The following is a 21799-nucleotide window of genomic DNA, read 5'->3' as shown; positions in this document are numbered from 1 at the left end:
TTGCTCCCTCTGCAAGGCCAGGTAACACTGTTTCCCAGGGACACCCACTCCACAGGAAGCTGGCCTGGGAACAGGAATCAAAGGGCACAACTATTCACAAAAGACTTGGCCTCACACCAGGGTGCTGAATATCTAAAGCCCTTTGATCCTATTGAAAAGGGAAGGGGGCAGGATTAGCGTAGACCAAGAAATTACTTACCCCAGGTAATGTTCTTTAAATTGAATGTTCCCCCCACGTACTGCTCATTTTTTTATATTCTCTGATATTCTGCTTGCCACTTCAGCAAACTTTTTACAGCACTATCGACCACGTCTGTATAAATGGCACCACACCTGTTGCCTCAGGTCATGTTTTTACCCTCACAAGCACATCAGTCTCGAAAATGAAAAAAACATGTGAGCATTAACAGAAAGAAAGATGTACATCATGGAAATTATCCCAAATGATAGATGGGTAGGTTGGGAGGGCGAGGAGGAATATGTGGGAGGAACATCCAGTCGAAAGAAAATTACCAGGGGTAAGTAATTTGTTTTTCGAATGAATTGTGTCCTCCCACGAATTCCTCATTTTGACTGCGAAAGCAGTATGTTGCAGGAGGTGGGAATGGAGAATGTATTTCCGATTTATGCTGTGTAGAACTGCCATCCTAAATTTGGCATCCTGACCCAATAGAGAGCCTAAGCAATAATGCCTTATTTCAGTATGCAGTGAAGACCAGGTGGCACACTACAAATATCCTGTACGGGATGCGGGCGGGTACAACAGTTCTGGGCACGGATAGAACAGGCCTGTAGAAATGCTGGGTTAGCACGGTATGATTGGACACGAAAAGGAGTGCCTAATGGGTGCCTACCCCAGAATAAGCAAACTCAGACACAGTCAAATTTATGGATATGGTGTGTATATTGGCCAAGAGAAGTATCGCCATGGCATGGAAATCAACAGGGGGTCCACAATACGTAAAATGGCACAGAGAATTTGAGCACTGGGCGGAGGCAGAAACCGGTATCCAGGTCAGAAGAGAGCGCGAGTGACACACATGAAGCCTGGAAAACGTTAATTTGGGATATGTTTCATCCATCTGATGACAAACCCCCCTGAACACAGACAAGACATACCCGAGCAGTTGATTAAGCTATTATTGGGAACAATACAGAAGTGGTGCTGCCTGGGAAACTGAGCCCGTCTGGGAGTTCCGTAGAAGGTGGAATAACCCTCACGACTGTGAAAGTGAAGTTACACAATTGTAGCTCACAGAATTGTGACGTGAAGACAGTTTATTGTTTGTTGATGTGTTGTTCTTGTTGTTTATATCCAATTGGCATATATCTGCATCGCTGGAAATGGGTAAACGCGATTCAATGTACATATGCAATTTTATAAATGCCAATAAAAATATTTTAAAATAAAATACAAATATCCTGTAGTGGTACCCCTCTCTGAAGGGCTGAGGAAGTAGCCACCCCTCTAGTGGAAGGAGCCCTCAGGCGTCGAGTTACTTTCTTCTACAACCAGATTGTAACGTTCAGTAATGCACAGGATAATCCACTGAGATGGAGTCTGTTTCTTAACAGCCTGCCCCATCATGTGGCCAGCATGGCCCACAAAAAGCTGATCATCTTGTCTTAAGTCTGTTAATATAAAAACGTAACACTCTCTTGGGATCAAATCTGTGGAGTATTTCTTCCACCTTAGAATGAGGAGGGTAGAAAGTAGGCAAAACAATCTTTTGAGCCAAATGAAATTCTGAAACCACCTTTGGTAGAAAAGAATGGTGAGCCCTAAACTACCTTGTCCTTACGGAAAACAGTAAACGGTGGCTTAGATGACAAAGCCTGGAGTTTGCTATACTTGCTGTTAAAAACACTGTTTTAAAGAAAGCATCCTAAGAGGACACGAATGAAGAGCCTCGAAAGGAGCTCCATCAGGAAACTCAAGACTAAATTGAGGTCCCAGGCCTGAACAATAAAAGGGAACCGGCAGGAAGCTATTAGTAAACCCCTTCAGAAATTGGATGACAATAGGGAGCTTGAAGTAGGAGCCCTGTTCCGGCAAATGCTTGGAAAGCGCAGCCAGATCGGCCTTAGTCACAGAAACCTGAAGCCCCTGATGGATCGGATGCAAACGGAATGATAACACCAATGGTGTGTCACAAGTGAATGGGTTAATTTCCTCATCTCTACAGCTGCAAAACATGTTCCAACAGCAGTGGTATACAGCTTTTTTCACTGGCCTTCTGGCCAAAAGCAGCACCTCCATTACTTCTGCCAGAAGGCCCCAATCTCTGCCGCTGAACCTCTCAGAAACCAGTTGTTCCGGTTCAGAGTTCCGATTTCTAAAACTCCTAAAAACATGAGAAATTACAAGAATTGGAGGAAACGCATTAAGCAGTGGAAACTCCCATTCCAAAACGAACGAGTCTCCCACAGCGCCCCTCGAAGGAAATTCACTGGAGCAGAACAGATCGCACTTCTTGTTGACACTGGATGCAAACAGATCCACCCGAGGGGTTCTCCAATAGGTGAAGGGCTTCCTGAGCCAACACTAACTTGTGGGATTGTGCGCTCTACCTGCTCTGAGCATCCGCCACCATATTCTTCTCTCCAGCTAGGTGAAGAGCCAATAGAGAGATTCTTTCTTGCAGTGCCTAAGACAAGAGCTGCATTGCTTCTCTGCACAGTTGTAGTGGCCTACACCTCCTCTTATTGAGGTAACGCATGGCAATGTGTTAGTCATTAACAGAACACTTTGCCTGTACAAATGGGAGAAAGGCCATCAGCACTAGTATGATTACCCTCAGCACTAAAAAGTGTATGTGTAGTCTGGATCATGGACATGTCCTCCCCAACCCGTGAGTGAGGTGTCAGTAACCACCGTTATCTCTGGCTATGGTTGCCAAAAAGGTTCTCCACTCAACACGTACTCCTTGCAAGCCTACCACAGGGGATCCTGTTCGAGACCTGAAGGTGGTCAGTCACCCTGCCGGAGAACCGTGGACACTGGGATCGGAGGGTTCACTGGAGGGACCTCATCCTCAGGAGCTTTTGGGAAGGTGTCATGTGGGACTGAAGGAAAGACCCAACTTGTGGAGAGAGTGGCAGATGCTGTTGAGATGTTCTAGAACCTGTCTGTTTGGGTAAACAGGCTCTGGTCAGCCAATCGTCCAGATAGGAGTAGATGTGAATCCCTCCCCTAAGATTCATTACCAGCACTTGCATCAACTTGATGAAGACCCTTGGGGCTGAGGTAAGCCCAAAGGGCAGAACCCGAAACTGATAGTGAACTGCCAATGGTGAATCTCAGGTAATGGGCACATGGAAGTAAGCATCCAGGAGAATCGATGACACCATCCAATCCTGGAGCTGAAGTATCTTGAAATTGTCCTTACTATGGAACTAGTTCAAGCATCTCTAGTCCAAGATGGGTCGCAATCCTCAGTCCTCGATTCCTTTCTGCCGAAGGTACCAATTCGAATGCACCTTTCTCTAACAGGATTAAAATCTCTTGTAAAACAAGCGTGTCTGGATCCTTCAAGAACTGGCCTCTTCCATTAACGGCGCTCGAGGAACCTTCGAAATCTTTCTGTCTGGGCTTTTGGGCGCACCAACAGAAGATTCAACGACACCCTGTCGGCCTAACAAGCGCGATGGGGTCGGGAGCCTTCCTGGACTCAAAAGAAGGGATAGGTGTTGCTGCCTTCATGAATACCCCCCAACATGTTCAGCCAGACTTCTTCCAACTCTGCTTTAGAAGCCATTTTGCTCAGGAAGCTTATACAGTTTTCCATCGGGCAAGGAGTCCAAAGAAGGTGATCAAGACAGATGGTGCCTCTTTGATTTCCTCGAGGAGGACAAAGTGTGATGAGACCACAACCTGGATCACTTGAGTGCTTACTGTGCTTTTTAGCCCAGCAAAGAGAAACCTCTCTCGAAACGCTTGTCCTACGAAGATCTAAACTTTAACGGGGTAGTCAAAGTGGACTTGGGAAAAGGCCTACCCATGAGAAGTTTCCCTTACTCTCTTTGTAGGCCTTTACCATCATAAACTAACAGGGGCCACAGTCATCTACCTTATGACCCGTACCCAAGCACCAAAGACATTTGGTGCGGGTCCAGGATAGTTATCTTGGACCCGCAATCCAAACATCTTTTAAACCCAGTTTTTGGGGTAGACGTCGAGTAAACTCAAATACGCAGTTGAAAAATCGCTCAGTCAAGTAAACCATTTCAATGCAGCGTACGGAAAAACGTTCCTGAACCAACGGGCACGGTGCGTGCCATTTACACAGACGCCGCCGACATGGTTGAGAGCAGACTGAGGCCGTCAAGAGATATGAGGTCAGCAACACACACCACCCTCTGTTGTGAAGTTTTCGGAAGCTGCAAGCAAGATATCAGAGAATATCAAAGATAAGGAATACGTGGTAGGACACAATCCATTCGAAAGGGAGAGCTCTGTACATCCTGATGGGCTCTCAGCATTCCTTAGCTTCTGGGCTGGAGGTAGCGATGGGTTACCTGAAACCTGTCCGGAATCCAGCATTTACCCTGCAGCTCCCTGCTCTTCCTGCTCCCTCGTCTGCTTCCTGCCTACCCTACCTGGTCCTCCTTCCTCACCCTCTGCCGGTCCCCCCTTCCCCTTTTCCACAGTTCCCGTCCTTGGCTTGAAATATGCAGTACGTCCTCACTCCCACCAATGAGCATCCCTAGCTTGGCAGCCATCTTTAAATGTGTTTGAGGTTTTTTTTTTGTTTTACCCAGCACTGTGGCCGGGTGCTACTAGCCTTATTGCCTGCAGCTGCTGGACAATATAGCTTTACTCTGACACAAGTTGGCCTTCCAGGCATTCAGAGGTCCTATTACCCCCAGGGAAGGACAATGTCGAAGTAGGTCCCTATGTATATGTGCAATATATATTATGTGAAAACACTGGAGATATTCACCAGTATGAACTGAATTTTTAATTTCAACTAAACAGTAATCCAAATATATTCCCATCACCAGTGTATAGCTTAGCCAAAGTCCAAAAATGTAAAGGTACAAAACAGGCTTCACCATCATTGTATTTACTGTTGCTATGTTCATGCAAACAGACAAAAAAAAAGTGGTAAATCTGAACTCACTCGAAAGTAAAACTCCTCGTTCCATTTGGGATTCAGCGTCTGTAATAAAAAGACATCGTTTTAAATATATACGTACAAATAATTAATATGCATTAACATTCTAAGTGACGCATTCTGGTGGCTGTTATTTTTGAAGATCATATCCACAATCATTAACAAACGTCCAGAAGTGTCTTAACGCAGTACTACTAAATGGCACAAAAAAGGCTCCGATCAATGGATTGGGAACACATCCCCTAGGTGACCTCTATTTGGGACTGTTCTGCTACGTCAGAAGGTTTAAGAATAGATATACATCTAAATATAGCATTCTTTTTCCAGAAGGCTGATCTGAGGGCTGTACATGCCCCCCCCATCCCCCTTACTGATTACTCCGAAACATGCTTTCGTTGGCTTTCACATAACTCTTGGGACGAAACAAGTATTTTCGCTCAAGCGAAACTCTCATTACTTCACGTGCGCAGACTGCAAAATACCCGTAAGGGGCACAGCTTTGGGTTACTCAGAAAACACCAAACGAGTTATAAAGTAAAAATTGCTCCCAAGTAAGCATTGAGCTGCTTGGGTAGCTTACTGCCTTACTAAGAAATGTTTTGCAATGGAATGAACTACGGATTCTTAGCATTTGTTGTAGGTCTGTAAACTGAAGTCTGTAGAGTGCAGGGCACGTACGTTTTTTGCAACGGATAATATTTTGGGATTACATCAATATATATGGGGTCTTCTAAACTATTTATACAACATGTGGTTACCGAGTCTGAATACATTGAATAGCAATATTACGCACCCCTCCCACCCCCCAGCAATGACCTCGTGGTAACATCCATTGGCCCTCAAGTTCTCACAGCCCGTAGGTTGTTACTATCTGATAATGCACACGAAATGTGACATTGCATAATTATCTATGACGGATATTATTATTATTCATTAGGCCTCATGAAGCAAAGGAGCGCTTTAAAATTAGTGAGCCAAAAACATGGGAGGAGAGATGCAAGAGAATGGGAGTTAACAAGGGTGTGGGCAGGTGGGCAATTTATCACCAATCGATCTGCAAGCAACTAGGGGAGGAAACGGAGAGCATCACATCACCAGATTTCTGGTAGGTGGGGTGGAAGTGTCGGCTGTGCGGACCCAGGTGTTAGGTAGGAGCCATTCCTTGAAGGAGGGTCTTGAGTTACTTCCTGAACTGGTAGCAAAGGGGTGGGTCTGATATTGACAGGCAGGAAGTGCCAGAGTCTTGTGGAGTAGACCGAGAAGGCAGGTCTTCTGGTTCTTGCCTACCTGCACCAGCAGAGTTCAAGTCTGCACATGTCATTACTTTTAGTGTATTGTAGGGACATGGGACTAGGGAATAAACACTATTGGATTCAGCTTGGCAGTAGCTCAGTAGCGGTTTCAATGCCGGTCATTTTGGCATGACACCCTGGGCGCAGGTTCCTTTTAGACGCGTCTTGGCCACAGCCAGCAGGTTGCAGAGACCTACACGCTGGTATGTTCATGTTTGCTTAAATATATTGATTTGTATTTGTTATTTATATAGTGATCTTTCCCCATTTGTATGGCTACAATGCGCTATGTGATTGGAACACCCTCGGTGACCACAGTTAATGTGTAGGAGGTTCTAAGATTTTAGATTAAGAGATGCTTGTGTGCATTTTTGCCGGCTTAGGTGGCTGGCTATGCTCCAGTAAGGAGCCCAAAGATCAGGCACGTGGGTGGGTGCTGTTGGTGATTTAGGACAGATTGCCAATACTGAAGATTCAATGTGTGCCCAGCTATACAGAATTTTATTTTCGTAGGTAGTCGCTGTATGCTAGTGACAGAGGTGTTGAGGTATGTCAGGGGTTTCAGTGTGCTGCTAGACCGGAATGGCATAGCCCTAGCTGCATTTGATGGTGCATGGATGGATGGCTGGGCCTGTGGCCTGTGTCCACAGACGTGGTGTAAGGTATACGTACCGTATGCTTTAATGTAGTTCGGCTGCAGCGTTCTTTTTCTCGGTCCAATGTGGACGCATGGTCTGCTTATTCGTGGTCTCTCTGAAGTGAAAGTGAGCAGCGAGGGGGAGTACCGGAGGGAGTAGGGCGTGGGGGATGATAGGAGAGAGGGAGGACAACTGCAACGGCGAAAGTTTGTTGTGGAGGGCCGCTGAGACATTTGTGAGATATTTAGTGGGTATAATTGTTGTTTTTCTTCGGAGCAGTAAGGTTTAGTGCGGTGTGCCTCAGCAAACACTGCTGACATCCCTGCGGTATTGATGAGTATGAGTGTTGCTGCCATTGGGGGCAGGGGCGATAGTTTGTCACAATGAGCCGCTGCGAACGCTGCCGGCATCTGTGCTGTAATAGGTGGATAGGAATCTTTTGTTTGGGTTCAGCGATATAGTTTAGAGAGGGGGGTGGGGTTCAAGAGGATGTTAGGAAAAGCCAGGTTTTGAGGGACTTCTGAATTTCAGGTGATTTTCAGTATTGCGGATGTGTAGGGGTAGGGAGTTTCAGATCGGAACATGGATGGAGAACGAGGATCTGCCCAGCCTGGAGGAGTTGTAAAGTGGGACCACTAGGCGATATGCTGTGCGAGATCTGAGACTCCTTGAGGGATGGTAGTGCTGGATATTGTCAATCGATTCACCGAAAAAGGCAGTGGTTTGATGAGGGTATATTTAAGCAAACACTAGCCACTCTGTACATGGATCTGTAATGTAACAGAACGCTCTGACCAAATAGGTTTCTGTGTCCCGTAAACACTAGTCACTCAGAGCAGCTGGTGTTTGCTTTAATATACTGTCATCCAAAGCACTGCATTTATTAGCGCTTCAGATGACAATATATTTAAGCAAACTTTAACATCCCAGAGCGTAGAACCCCGAGTCACACTGGCCGCAGCCCAAAGCACTCCACCCAAACACGGCGTACTGCAACCCGGGGGTGCGGGTTGGAGGGTGTGGGGACATCAGGTGTTTGAGTCAAGTTAAGACGATATTATTAAATAACACGTTTTATGAAAAAGTTACGACATTTGAAGCATGCACAGATCCCATAATAAACCCGACAACATTATGACAGGGTTAGCAAAAAGAGCAGGCAGCTCCGATTTCCCCATTCTCAATTGGTGTCGCATTACGTCAGTGCCACTTTACTGTACTTAAATGTAAAACAAAATCGATATAACAGCTCTACGAAAGTTTGTGGTGGCTCAGCATTTGCTTTTTGTCTCTCCACATAGCAAATCTGGGGAGACCATTTTCCGAATCCAGGGAAGTCCTGCCCAATTAAAAGGGTAATTTGGTGACTCCTTCCTCATATTCCTCAAAACTAAACTATCCTGAACTATCCATAGTCGTTTTTAATGAAACCCATACCAGGATGGAGAAACAATAACGGTGTGGTTGGGTGGCAAGCAAGATGGTAGTGCTCTAGTGACTCTTTGATATGCGTTGCTAATTAAATGATAACATTTTATATATGTTTAATACGATTGCATACATCGCATACTTTTTATGTCTGGGGAGTGTGAAGTGTTAACAGGGAGATATTTTGTCATTTGATGTTATAGTAGCGTCACGTAAATGCAGCAGGATCCGAGGAGGCTGCAAACACACAAGGTCTCAAGGTGAAGACTCAATCAAGGAGTTCTCCAGCCTTGCTCGGCAGATATCAGTGTATGACGAGTAGAGCACTTTTGGAGGTCAGTGGTGCACACTTTTTATTTTCGCTAAGGAGGCAGAAATTACTGCACAAGGCAAAGCAAGGGCACTGCATACATACACAGGTCGGAACACATTTGTCAGCACATTTTGCCGTAGGAATTGGAAAGTGTCATAGCATTTACAGGTATGCCTAAATATATAATATCACAGCAACAGGTGCCTATCCTGCTGAGCTGTCTTTGCAGCATTCAACTTAATCAAAAGCCTATACGATTCCTTATTTCTCCCACGCCTACAATCTGCTTTTGGGCTGTTCACACACCCCCCCCTCCACCCCACCCAAAAAGGCCAAGGTCACGATGAGGCGGCCTGCCCATTATGAAGTGAGCAATGCATGCAAACACTTCACTAAGCATGAGCACAGCAGCTGAGGAGCCAGAAGCCCTCCGCGCCCCAGTGATTCAGAAGAGCGGGCCACTAGATTCAGATTTTATTCTTGCTTTTTGTTTGCAGATTCTCTAAAGCGCAAAATGCACCCGATTTTTCCAGGTACTCTGCCTGTGTTTGAGGCCAGGCATTGAATAAGCGAGAGGCTGCGACATGCCATTTAGGGCTCGCAATCTCAAAAGTGAGTGGGCTGTGGACACCTGTGCCTTCTTTTTTAAGTTGAAAAAAGTGCAGCGGGTGCAGCCGTGTGGCGTAGCTCTGCACTGCAAGCCTTGACCCCCAGAGAAGTCCATCAGTCACCCCTTTTCACGCGTCAGCACTGACAGCACCACCTATATATTTTTTTGAAGAGAGGGGCATATGGAGGAAAGGGGACTATGGATTACGAGTGAAGTGGTTGATACAGTGAGAAACATTTTTGCACCCATGTTCCATTTAGTTTACTCCATACTGCATGGGCGACTTCAAAGTACAACCCCACCCATGGGTGAAGTGGATCCGCCAATAAAATGTACAACCGTGCCTTTCTGAACACAGTCAACTCGGGGACTAGCATCCATGTAGTAGTGCAGTGACCCCCAACCTGTAGCTCGGGAGCAACATGCTGCGTGCAGCAGCCTAAATTGTTGCTCGCCATTTGCTCTGGGCCATGGTGTTGAGCTCTAAAAGGAGGTGCTGAAGAGATGAGAAGTCAATAGCAGTATAGCCAGGAGAGAGTCCTGGACTGTTTGCGAATGTTGGCAAATGAGCCTCCTGCGGTACCAGTTGGTTTATTTTTGTAGATGCAAGCAGCCCTACAGATTAGGGGTGCATCGGACACTTTTACTCCCAAAAAATAAAAATGTGGTGTAAAAATACTGCAAAAAAAAAAAAAAAAAAAAAATAGAAAACCGACATTGAACATTGTGCCCCCCGTTTTTGCTCTCCATGGATGTGTTTGGACCGGTAGTGCATGTACTACCCTACAATAGGAACAAACTACTATCATAACGGTCCGATCGAAAGAAGTAAACATGTATCATTTAATGTGCATGAATAACTAGGTGCAAAGAAATAATTACAAAAACATATCTGTTTTCCAGTAAAATAAAAAAATGTACAAGCTCATAAAAAATGCTCCCATTAGGAATTGGAATTACATTTATACTCACAAAAAATCATTTTGCTCCCAACTTTAAAAAATATAGAGTAAACTACTCCTCCTTCCAAATCTTATCTGGACCACGGGATGCAAGATGAGGTTGTTGCCACCATGCAAATTCTTTTTTGGTAAATGTCCTTACTTATAGCAGTGTCATTATTAAAACCCTGTCATCTACAGATACTGTGCCCAGCTAGACAAATGTATCAATGAGCAAAATAATTGAACCATGTTCCCATGTTTGTGTCCTGGAGGACATCGTCATATTGTGTTCCTTTGTACAGCTAGGAGGATAAGAGAAATCTTTTCATGCATACTCAACTTTCCCCTATCATTTGCATGCTTTGCATTTTGTATAAGTGAGGTTTGTGTTTGATGCCACCATGCACTGTATCTGAAATATTACTTTTATTGTCACCTATATTTATTATTACATAGTGTCCTAGTGGAATAATTGTCATTGTTTGATATTCTGTCCCTCTGGCACGTGGTAATCGGCAGATAAGGCAAAACCATGCCACATTTTCCATAATTAATTTGCCATATATTCAAAGCCAATTAAGTTAAATAAATTAACAAGCCAATTAATGAATAGAAATAGCTAGTTAACACCACCACACCATTCTGTGTAGAGGTCGACAAATGCTCAAAGTTTTGACCAATGTCTGCCATTACGTTTTGTATAAAACTCATTTTGGGCAGAGAAAAGATGTTCCAAATCCTTCAGAAAAATATTTTTATTCCCAACCACTTTTTCACCTACATAACAGGCCCCAGGTGCTTTAAAATGCACTATTTTCCATTACATGCCAAAATAATTCTTAGGAGGTAATCTCCAAAGACCCAATGAAGTGATCTGTAAAGCCTACCATGTAATGACCAGTAATACTCCATCAATATTGAATCATTTCTCTCCATTAAGTTGGAAACATTTAAAAATATTTATTACATTTTATAAAATTCACGTAGAACCAAGCCCAAAATGCGAAAGCAGCTTTAACATACTCAAACAAGCTATATATAAAAAAACCTAATAATTTCAATTATATAAAACATAGCTTCCATGAATGTCCACGCATAATCCAAACACAAACGACAAATTAACAAATGTAACCAAATCTTCATTGACTCACATTTTTCAGGCACACTTTGTGCTTCCTCATGCACACCTTCATTTATTGAGGGTTGGGTACATTTACGTACCATTAGCATCAGCCTCCTGCATTCTGAAGATCTTATTTCACAGATTTCTCCTTGCCGTTTTAAGAACTATAATGAGTTCACTTAATGTGCCAAATGTAGTTATATCCCACCCACTATCCAAATGGACAGTGCCTTACAATCCCTCGTATCACAAGAACTTTTCTTTACCAGGGGAGGCTGCAATCACACTTACACTGAAATTCACTTTAGGATTTGCAGTAAACTACAAATGTGCCTTTAAAAAATAAGTTACAAGTCTCAACAGGGCTGACACCTTCAAACTGAACACAACCTCTCCAGGACACGACAGTTCAAACCACCCCAGATTTTGCAGCCGTAAAAAAAAAAATCGTGGAATATACCTTTGCCTTATATACCTCTAGGCACTTGTGCAATCTAAATGACCAAGACTTGAAATAACATTTAAAAGCCTTTTAAACCTTAATGATGGCCTTTCAACGGTCTTCTTAAAAGGACTGACCTAAGCACCACTCCTTTGAGATGATTAGGCTTGAATAAATTTGAGACCAAGTCGCCCTCGCTACATTAATAAAACACCTACAAGGATTCACCCCTTTCCAGAACATAATTTTTTTAAAATCTCATTTCATTTCAAACTATATCTCCCAAAATAGTAATTTGCGTATAGCAGGCTCTGTTGTAGACCTGCCGGCGTCAAGTTCAAAATGGCTGTGTCATTGGCCTAAAGAAGCATGCTATAAAATGTATCCTTCAGAGAGGGTGGGTTAAAGGCATGGTCCAGTAAAAAATGTTATTGTCCCTACGGGTCGGCCATGTTCTTTTAAGCCTAAGTGGCTCGATTTTAGAAAACTTTCCTATAGACCTTACCCGAGTTTTCGTCCATTAAACGCACACGAAAACAGGCACCAGGGAGCTGCCATTTTGTGATAATCCTATCACTTGCTGCATCGCCCTGGCTGACCTGCTTCTGCGGCACTAAATCAAATCCCCGGCCCCTGAGCCTGTCATCAGCAGACTCGTACCGCCCATTTCCCAACGCCAAAGCACGCCTCGTGTCAACAATCGCTGCGCCTCAGCTAATGACGTGTCGCCATGGAAATGGCAGGACGCCTCTTTCCTCAATAAGTATAAACAGACCGTTTCCCAACACACAGCAGCAGATTTTCGATTCCATTCCTCTGTGTTACTTTCAGTATTCTGTGACTCGTTTCTGTGCTCTGGTCAGCTACCTTCGCCGCTTGTAGCCTGTGTGAACAACTGTACCATCTCTGTAAATTATTTTACTTTGTTTACCACACAATGGCTACAATAATGCCCTACATGTACGAGCCCGAGTATACCGAGGAGAAACTACTGGAAAGGGAAGCACGCGAAAACGATGGGGATTCGGACGGCAGTTGGGAGGACGATTCAACAGATGAAGAGCCTGGGCCTAGTCGCATGGACGGCGTCTCCACCTGGTGCACATGCAATCGGTACGAGCTAATGCCAACCGAGGACGAGAACTGCTGCTGCCGAGAAAACTCGGGATGACTGGCCTAGATTTCGGAAGGCGAGCCACGACCGCAATGCATCACCGAGCTGCCAGACTTCAGGGCAGCCTGCCTCACACGGGCCGTGTTGAGAATAATGATGGTGCTTATGCACGAACTTCGCGCAACTGTTCGTCCTCGTAATCCGAGTAACGAGTAAGTATACTCTGCTTGTCATGCCACTCCTATTTCATGTTCTTCTACTATATCCAAAATTATATATTCATAGCATAGTAATGCATGAAAGTCGTTCAATAGTGTGCATTGTCTAGATAGCATTTGTCCGTGCAGAATGCCATTAGTTACAAGAATTGTCATTGACAACAAACGTTTATTAAACTTATCTTGGTCATTTAAAAACAGTTTGTTTCATTCCTTTTCACAGGTGGTACAGGCTGGTGGCCTATCGTTCCTTTACATTGTGGCTCCACGGGAGGCTTGGACACCGCGTTCGAAGAGTGATACCCGCCTGTGCCGTTCGTGCCATAAGAGAAACGTTCCCGAGTGACAGCGGTCAGTACAGGGGATTCTCTCGCTGTGCTGCAACCTGACCTGTATAATCTTTAAAGTCTTGTATTTTTGTGTCATGAAAATAAGATACAAAATAAAACACCACATATATTTTAACAACGGTTGTTTCGATTTTTTAAATGAATCAAGTGTGTCTCCATTCAAGGATGGACGTCAGACATCTGTGCTCCGAATGGGTGAAGGTCTGGTCGCTGTGAAGCAGGGTGGTCACTATCTAAGCTAACATAACATATTCTCGATAATGCATGCACTAAATAACACTTGTTCAAAGTCTTTCAGTAGGTTATGTCTCTATAAAAGTCACACATATATCTATACTAACAATTACCATTGGATTATACAGGCCTTAGGTTAAGGGTCTTGACCACTATAATACACCGGTTGAAGTGTGGGTCTGTGCTCACAAGAATCTCCTGTATGTGGTATTTGTTATTGATAAGCAACGATATACTATCAAAGGCAGTTCGCACACGTGGATGAGCGCTGGCATGTGGGGCTGTCTGGGGCGCGAACGGCCAAGGTGCCAAACTACATGTACACTTCAAAAGGTATCCCACGCCAAGGGGCCATCGGTCACATGGCCTCCTCAGACCCCGTGTCTCCAGCCAGGCCTCCCCTTCAAGCAGGCCGCCCCCCTGCAATCCACATAAGTGTGTCTCCATTCAGCAGTCTTCCTGTGCCTTATCTGCACGCCCCAGGCCCCTCCATCCCACCCCTCTATCAAAGGCGGTTCACACCCGGGGATGAGCGCTGGCATGGGGGGCTGTCACGGGCGCGAACGGCCAAGGTGCCAAACAGCATGTACACTTCAAAAGGTATCCCACGCCCAGGGGCCATCGCTCACATGGCCTCCTCAGACCCCGTGTCTCCAGCCAGGCCTCCCCTTCAAGCAGGCCGCCCCCCTAAGACCACGACATACATACGTCATTCATTCACAAACACACCCCTGTTTCTAATACTTTATAAACCACTTGATATGTCTCATGAGAACATCTTTGTGCTTTGCAAGTCAACTCCTGAACGTGCTACCTGGCAACCACTGAGATCTACGCTAATCTGCTTGTCGTCGTGCTATCCTTGAACGTCTGTGACCGCTTAGAGCAAACCCATCAGTGTGCTACCTGTGGCCACCCACCTATTCTCCTGCAACATACTGCTCTGCTTGCTGAATCCAACTGTTTGTTGGTCAAGGTAAGGCCATGTATCCTAGTCATATTTCGCAGATTTTTAAATTTCTATCTATTTGCGAGTAGAGTACACAATAGTGCTATGTTCATTGGTCTCATTGCTATTGACTTGAGTTTCCATTGCTATGCTATCAATAGATCTATTTATTTTCATCTTTGTCTATTGTCATCGAATTGCATCCTTCGGGGGTCCAGTCTATAATGTAAGCATGTTTCCTTCTCGTGCAAGACAGAACATCCAAGGGACGAGTCACATGTTCAGATTTTAGTCGCATCATTTATACATTTTTGCAACTTATGCAAATACTAAGCCGCACATAATGACCTGGTATAGTTCCGGCGACCAAAACAAACCTTGCATTGATCATTGTATGATTCATTTACTTTTGTATCAAATCTTTATTCATGAAGATTGCATAATAATGTCGATATTTACTTTTCAGATTTATCAACATTGCCTGCCTGTTCGATTAGCGGTTGCCCTACGAAGACCCAAGCGAAATCTGAAGGCACTACAATGCATGTATTCCCGAAAACTGTTGATCGAATAAGAGAATGGGTCAGACATTGCGGATATCCACTGGATGAGCTGGAAAGTAGAGTCCAACAAGTCTTACAGGACAAGAGGGGTGATCGATACCGCATCTGCAGCCGGCACTTTTCCTTGGACATGTACACAACATCTTGGGTAACAAAGAAGAATAATCGGCGAACGAAACGGAAATTGCTCGAAAACGCTATTCCCACTCTATTCGTCCACATTCCGCCACCGGTGAGTCAAGTGTCCGGATTTAGCTTAGGCCTTGCGGTAGTGTGTAGGTAGCTGAATGGATTAATTGATATTGTAGGTGTTCTATCCCTTGTAATAATTTCGATATTCATATGAGTGTACAGCTTTTTGAATAATGACATTTATCAATATATTCTTTTTCGATTTCATAACCCACAAACAAAATGTATATATATGGGAACAGGGAACTGTGCTGTATTGAGCATTTTTCAAGTATTCCGTCGCCTTACATGGCTATTTTTAATATTGGCATTTCATTATCAATCATTAATTTACTTTTACAACTTCTTGACTATCCCTTGAATCTGAAGCAAGAACATTCTACATCCTTGACGTGGTCGCAGTTATCAACCACTTCTAGCGCGTATCGGGTAATCTTACTAGGCTAATCCGCTACAAACTTGTTTTATGCATGCCAAGTAATAGTTTTATTCTATCGTTTTATTATTTTACCGAATGTTTGGTTAGTGCTTTCCAATTGATATACACCTTAGTTATCGTCCACTGGTGTTTGTTTTCAGTTATAATTAGTGTTATCCATACTAATGCAAGTACTGTCTTTCAGGGAGATGCTCAAGCGTCCGCCACATCTACAACATTTCTAGATGTTCTTCATCAGCAGGAGCTATGGATACTGACAGCTCCATCGAGCGTCATCATCAGAGCTGGAATTCTTGTCGTGTGATTGTTCTACACAATGTTTCATTCGTGGTTAGCCGTTGATATGTACCTGTGCTGTCGACCCCAGTTGTGCGTTATGTTTTGACTATTGTAATCCTCACTAATGCAAGTACTATGTTTCAGGCAGTTGATGGAGCGTCAACCCCTGCACTTGATGCGGAGCCTGACATTCAATTAATTCCAGGGTAAGTGGAAGCGGGACCATGCGTATACGAATCGGTGCAACAGCTTTCGGAAGTGCGCACTACATTTGCAACATCCATAGATATTCTTCAGCAGCACGAGGTATGGATACTGACTGCTCCATCATGCGTGATCATATAACGTGATTCAATTTGCTATACTTTCTTCCCTATTAACGCAAGTGCTGTGTTTCAGGGAGACGACGGAGCTTCCACTACAATCACAACATCCCATTTAGATGATGCAGATGTAAATAAATCGGAGAAATAACTCGATGAAATGTGATCATATTTAGATTTTCATTGATTCTTTTAGACAATGCATCATTTGTGGTTATCTCTTTATATGTACCTGTGCGTTCGACCCCAAGTGTGTGTTATGTTTCCAATATTGAAAACCATACTAATGCAAGTACTGTGTTTCAGGGAGATGCTGATGCCTCCTCTCCAATACAACCATTCATGGCAGTCCATGCATAGCCAGAGGTAAGGATACTGACAGTTCTATCGAAATAGATCATCACTGGTCGAATACTTGTCGTTTGATTGTTGCACACAATGTTTAAATCGTGTTTGGCTATTGAGATGTACCTGTGTGTTCGTCCTCACTTGTGTTTTATGCGAAGAATATTTTGATACATACTAATGAAAGTACTATGTTTCAGGGAGACGATGGAGCCTCATTCCGTGCTGTCTATGCGGATACAGAAAATATAGTTGTTGCAGCGCAAGAGGAAGGGAGGACATGCGGAAACGAATCGGAGCTACAGCGTGCGGATGTTGAAGGTCGAGTCAAAAAAGTTGCAAAGAAAAAAACCAAAAAAAGGTTAGTTACAAACAGTTAATAACTTTAAAAAAATGTTTGTGCTGGGGACTATTGTACGTTTTTTTCCAGTCAATTGGACTACACTTTATCTTGCGTTTAAACTGAACATCCCTTTTCCAATCTCTCCTCTAGTTACCCGTGGGTGTCGGAACTATACATACACAGACAGTGAAGCGAATGAGAGATGTTGCTTGCCAGACCATGTACACTATGGAGGAACTATTAATTGAGGCGAGGCGTGTTCAGGCTCGAGATGCTCATGTCCAATGGCCAGAACATGAATTAACTGTGTTTGGAGAATACAGCAAAGTTGCATTGGACCATTGCTACAGTGCGACCGCACCACCACAAGAAGATGATATTGAATGTATTGAAGATAGCTCTGAAGTAGTTGCAGATCAATTCACACAATCTACACCCGCCAAAAAAATTGCCACCCAAAAACATGTCGACATTGTTGTGTTCTCCCATCAATGTTGAAGTAGCAGATATCGAAATGACAGAGAATGAACCAGCCGCAGCATCCATAGACGCATCAGAACTTGATAGCAGAGATATTACTTTCCAATGTGTTGAAATCTCTGGAACGTCACAGGCCGAAACAACGTTGACGCAGGATGACAGTCTAATGAAAGAGAGCAAATACATTGTATTCGACAGTTTGATGGAAATTATAAGTATGCTGAAATGTGGGCATTCAGTTAGAGGGAAAGTATGTGGGAAGCCATTGATTAATGTAACTCGTCAAATAAAAGGCAGTAACGTCAAAATAAATGCTGCCTGTCGATTAAATCGTAGGTTCTCATGGTCTGCACAAACAATGCTGGGGAAAATGCCAGCAGGCAATCTACTGTGTGCAGCTGCATCACTTTTTAGTGGCTCCAGTTTTAGAAAGTTAGAAGCTTTCTTTCAGTTTGTGGGACTCCATTTCATTTCTAAATCGCTGTGCTACATATACTAACGTGATTATCTGTTTCCGGCCATTAGTGATGCTTGGAAAATTGAACAATTGTCTCTAGCAAGTACATTCGAAGGGAAACGCTTCAGGCTAGCCGGCGATGGACAGTGCGACAGCCCTGGATTTTCTGCCAAGTACTGCACCTACCACTTTCAGGACATGGATAGTAAGAAAATTGCGAGCTCGAAGGTCGTGCAGGTAACACAATGTACATCCTCAGTGGCCATGGAGAAACTAGGATTTATAAAATCAGTGGAATATCTACAATCAAGGGGAATGCACATCGACCTCATAGCCACGGACAGACACGTTTCAATTGCCAAGACAATGAGAGAGCAGTTCCTGCTTATTAATCATCAATTTGACGTATGGCATCTTGCTAAATCAATCAGTAAGAAAAATCTTGGCTGCAGGAAAAAAAAAAAGGTTTTGAAAGTATTTTGCAGTGGTCCCAGTCTATCACCAACCATCTTTGGTGGAGCTCAAAAACTTGTGAAGGGTCAGTGGAAATACTACTTGAAAAATGGCGCTCACTGATGCACCACTGTACCAACTTTCACCGCTGGTCAGAAAACCTACATTTCCACCAATGTGAACATAACCCTTTGTCCCCAGAGGAGACAAGGAAGAAGAAGTGGTTGATTCCATCTTCACCGACACACAAAGCCATTGAGAAGATTGTTTTCGACAAAACTCTATCAAGAGATTTGAGAGGACTGACAGAATTCTGTGTCACAGGAGATTTGGAGGTGTTCCGCAATATGTGCCTAAAGTACAGGCCAAAGAGCTTGCATTTTAGCTTTCGGGCATGAAACATCGCACTCTACTAGCGGTCTTGGCCCATAACAGCAATGTCAGACGTGAACAATCTAGGACTAGGGGTAAAGTAAGGATGCCTTGTTTTCAAAACGAAGTAAGCAATGGGTGATCAAACCAGTCTATGATGAAATGCAGTTCGACTTTGTGAAAGGCCTTATTGTTGCTGTTAGAGAAGCACAGATATGGAATTTCGGACGTTTCTGTGCAGAGCAGTGATCCATTCCCACCGAACATTGCAACTGTGCCATGTCCACCAGAAACACAGCTGGTTGTGAAGTACAAATCCCGGTTTAAATAATTGCAATACGATTGTCTTTTTGTAAATAAATGTTATTGTACAGTGTACCTGTAACCCTAACCCCTACCCTCACCATCATGGGTGGCGAACAAGCTGGGTGTCATCTTTGAATTCTCTCTATTCACCTCATATATGTGTATGTATATATTTTTCTCATGTAAATGTAAATGCTGCGCACTGTTAATGGAGGGGAGGCTTGCGTATTGCAAATAATAAAACAAACAACAAATCTCACTTTTAACTCAACTCCTGTGGTACTTATATACTTTCCCTGACCTTCCGCCAAAAATTAAATGTCTACATTTGGGCTGCAAAGCTCGCAGACAACGGGGACAAAATTGGGGGCCTTAGAACGCGCCAAGCGGGCCGTGGCATTTGGGAGAGAAGCCAGTTCGCATTTGCACATTGTGGCACACTACATAGGAGGGATTCTAAACTTCAAGTTCTCACAGATGCCTTTACTACGGGATGTTGTAAATAAAGAATGCGAAGGACAGCGGCTTTGATTTTCAGCTCGCGGCCAGAAGCGGCCCACAAGTCGCACTGGAAGTATAAGGGTCTATTGTTTTTTTACCTTGAGACAGGGACCATGCCGAAAGAACTTCATTTGAAGGGGGTGTGCAATAACGTAAGAGACGATAAGGCAGAAAATTCAGAAACTAGACCGAGTTTCATTTTAGTTAGTATACGAAAAATCGTTGTCAAGAGCACGGTCCGATTTACAGACTGCATTACGCAGAGACACAATGGAAATTTCAAATATAATGTGAGTCAATCTTTAGACGCTTTTAATACCGGAATGAAGAATTAATGAATGGATGCATGAATAAATGAATGAAGAGCTAGGAAAAGCAAGGAAAACGTGTTCGTAGTGGGCACATGGGCATGCAGGTCCACTGGTCTCACCGATCTCGGTCCTTGGCCCAGCCACTTTTCCCTGCACTGCCTACCTGCACTACGGGACTGTCTCTGTATCCTTCAGCCCCTTCTCCCGGCATTTACTTTGCACTTGCCACCAGCTGGCCCTATTATTTATCTTGTATTCTACTAACCATGTACAGCACTTTTACCCCCCTCTGCCCTTCCCCATGCAGCGATATGAAAGACACCTGGCCTAGTAGGATCGTTGTCTGTCTGCCCTTGTTCCCCCCCCTGCCTCGTCGCGCCTTAAAACACTTGTGTATAGGCGCGTTACAAATGCCATATCATATTATTCCACACGCATGTAAACTGTCGTTTCTCATTGTGTGTTGGCCTCGATTTATTTTGTTACTTTTCGCATTGATTTTAGAGCCGAACATACTCTATTGAACTATCCTTGCAAGCAAATAGTTTCTGATCGGCCGTAATAAATAAAATAATATAAGAGTAATATTAATGAAGATCGGCTGGCGAGACTAATTATAATTTTTTTGTTTTCATAACAGGTATTTGCTCCCCTTCTGCTACTGTCATCGGTTTGAGACACCAGCAGACGCATTCTTCAATAGACACCTGCAGCTTCGTGTGAACAACTGGAGCACGTTAACCATATTATGGGACGATCGCCAAGGGCCCACTTGCCCTTACGCTGTACTAGTGGCTAGAAGCAACATATCAACCTTTACGGTGGACTAGTGCCTAGTTGATGGAACAGCCTTGCGGTTCACCGTGCTTCCAAAGTGCTTCTTTTAACGAAAAGCAACACCCTGTGTACCATAAAGGAACAGCGCGTGACTCAATATAAACTTATCCGGATTTGCGGATACAGATCAAAGAAAATAAATGGCTTTCGGAGTTCATATGGCAATTGCTGAATATTCTCTAAACATTTAATGTCAAATAAATGTACTTTACCAAACGTACCGTGTTGCTGTTTGATTTTAAAGTACAGTTTCATATTCCGAATTGTGGCGCGCTGTGTTGTGAGATGGTCTGTGTTGGTTTCCGGGTTCTGTGTGGAGTCGCGTAGAAGACGACTGGGCGCGTTTGCCTCCGCAGCACATTAACGTCATGGAGAGAGGCGGGGAATATGAATGTTTTGATAATGTCAGGCTCAGGGGCGGGGGATTTGATTTAGTGCCGCAGAATCAGGTCAGCCAGGGCGATGCGGCAAGTGATAGGATTATCACAAAATGGCGGCTCCCTGGTGCCTGTTTTCGCGTTTTAATGGACGAAAACTCGGGTAAGGTCCATAGGAAAGTTTTCTAAAATCGAGCCACTTAGGCTTAAAAAAACATGGCCAACCCGTAGGGACAATAGCATTTTTTACTGGACCATGCCTTTAACTTTCCCAAGAGAAGTACTTGAGTCAAGGTTTGAAAGGATTACATTGGGGCCGACTTACATCTACTTTTCATCTTTATTGGTGGGGACAAACATAATTCCCCCCCCATCTTGTATATCGGACAGAGATGTCAGCATTTAACATTCGGGTAAGATTTAATAAACTCAATAAAATGCAAATGATG

The 21799-nt window shown here is 43.9% G+C and overlaps 1 protein-coding gene across 2 annotated transcripts in view; it reads right to left on the bottom strand.

The window, feature by feature from the left end:
• NEDD4L (NEDD4 like E3 ubiquitin protein ligase) overlaps positions 1–21799 on the bottom strand; it is a 2900454-nt gene that overhangs the window by 2201261 nt on the left and 677394 nt on the right. For both annotated transcript variants that reach the window (XM_069627054.1, XM_069627053.1), the window contains exon 4: positions 5124–5162. In XM_069627054.1, coding sequence (XP_069483155.1) covers positions 5124–5162 — 39 coding nt within the window. The remainder of the gene's footprint in view (positions 1–5123; positions 5163–21799) is intronic.

The sequence above is a fragment of the Ambystoma mexicanum genome, chromosome 6p (assembly GCF_040938575.1).
Source record: "Ambystoma mexicanum isolate Mex_15411 chromosome 6p, UKY_AmexF1_1, whole genome shotgun sequence".
NCBI classification, from domain to species: Eukaryota; Metazoa; Chordata; class Amphibia; order Caudata; family Ambystomatidae; genus Ambystoma; species Ambystoma mexicanum.
The sequence above is the reverse complement of the archived record's forward strand: the minus strand, read 5'-3'. Positions and strand labels throughout refer to the sequence as shown.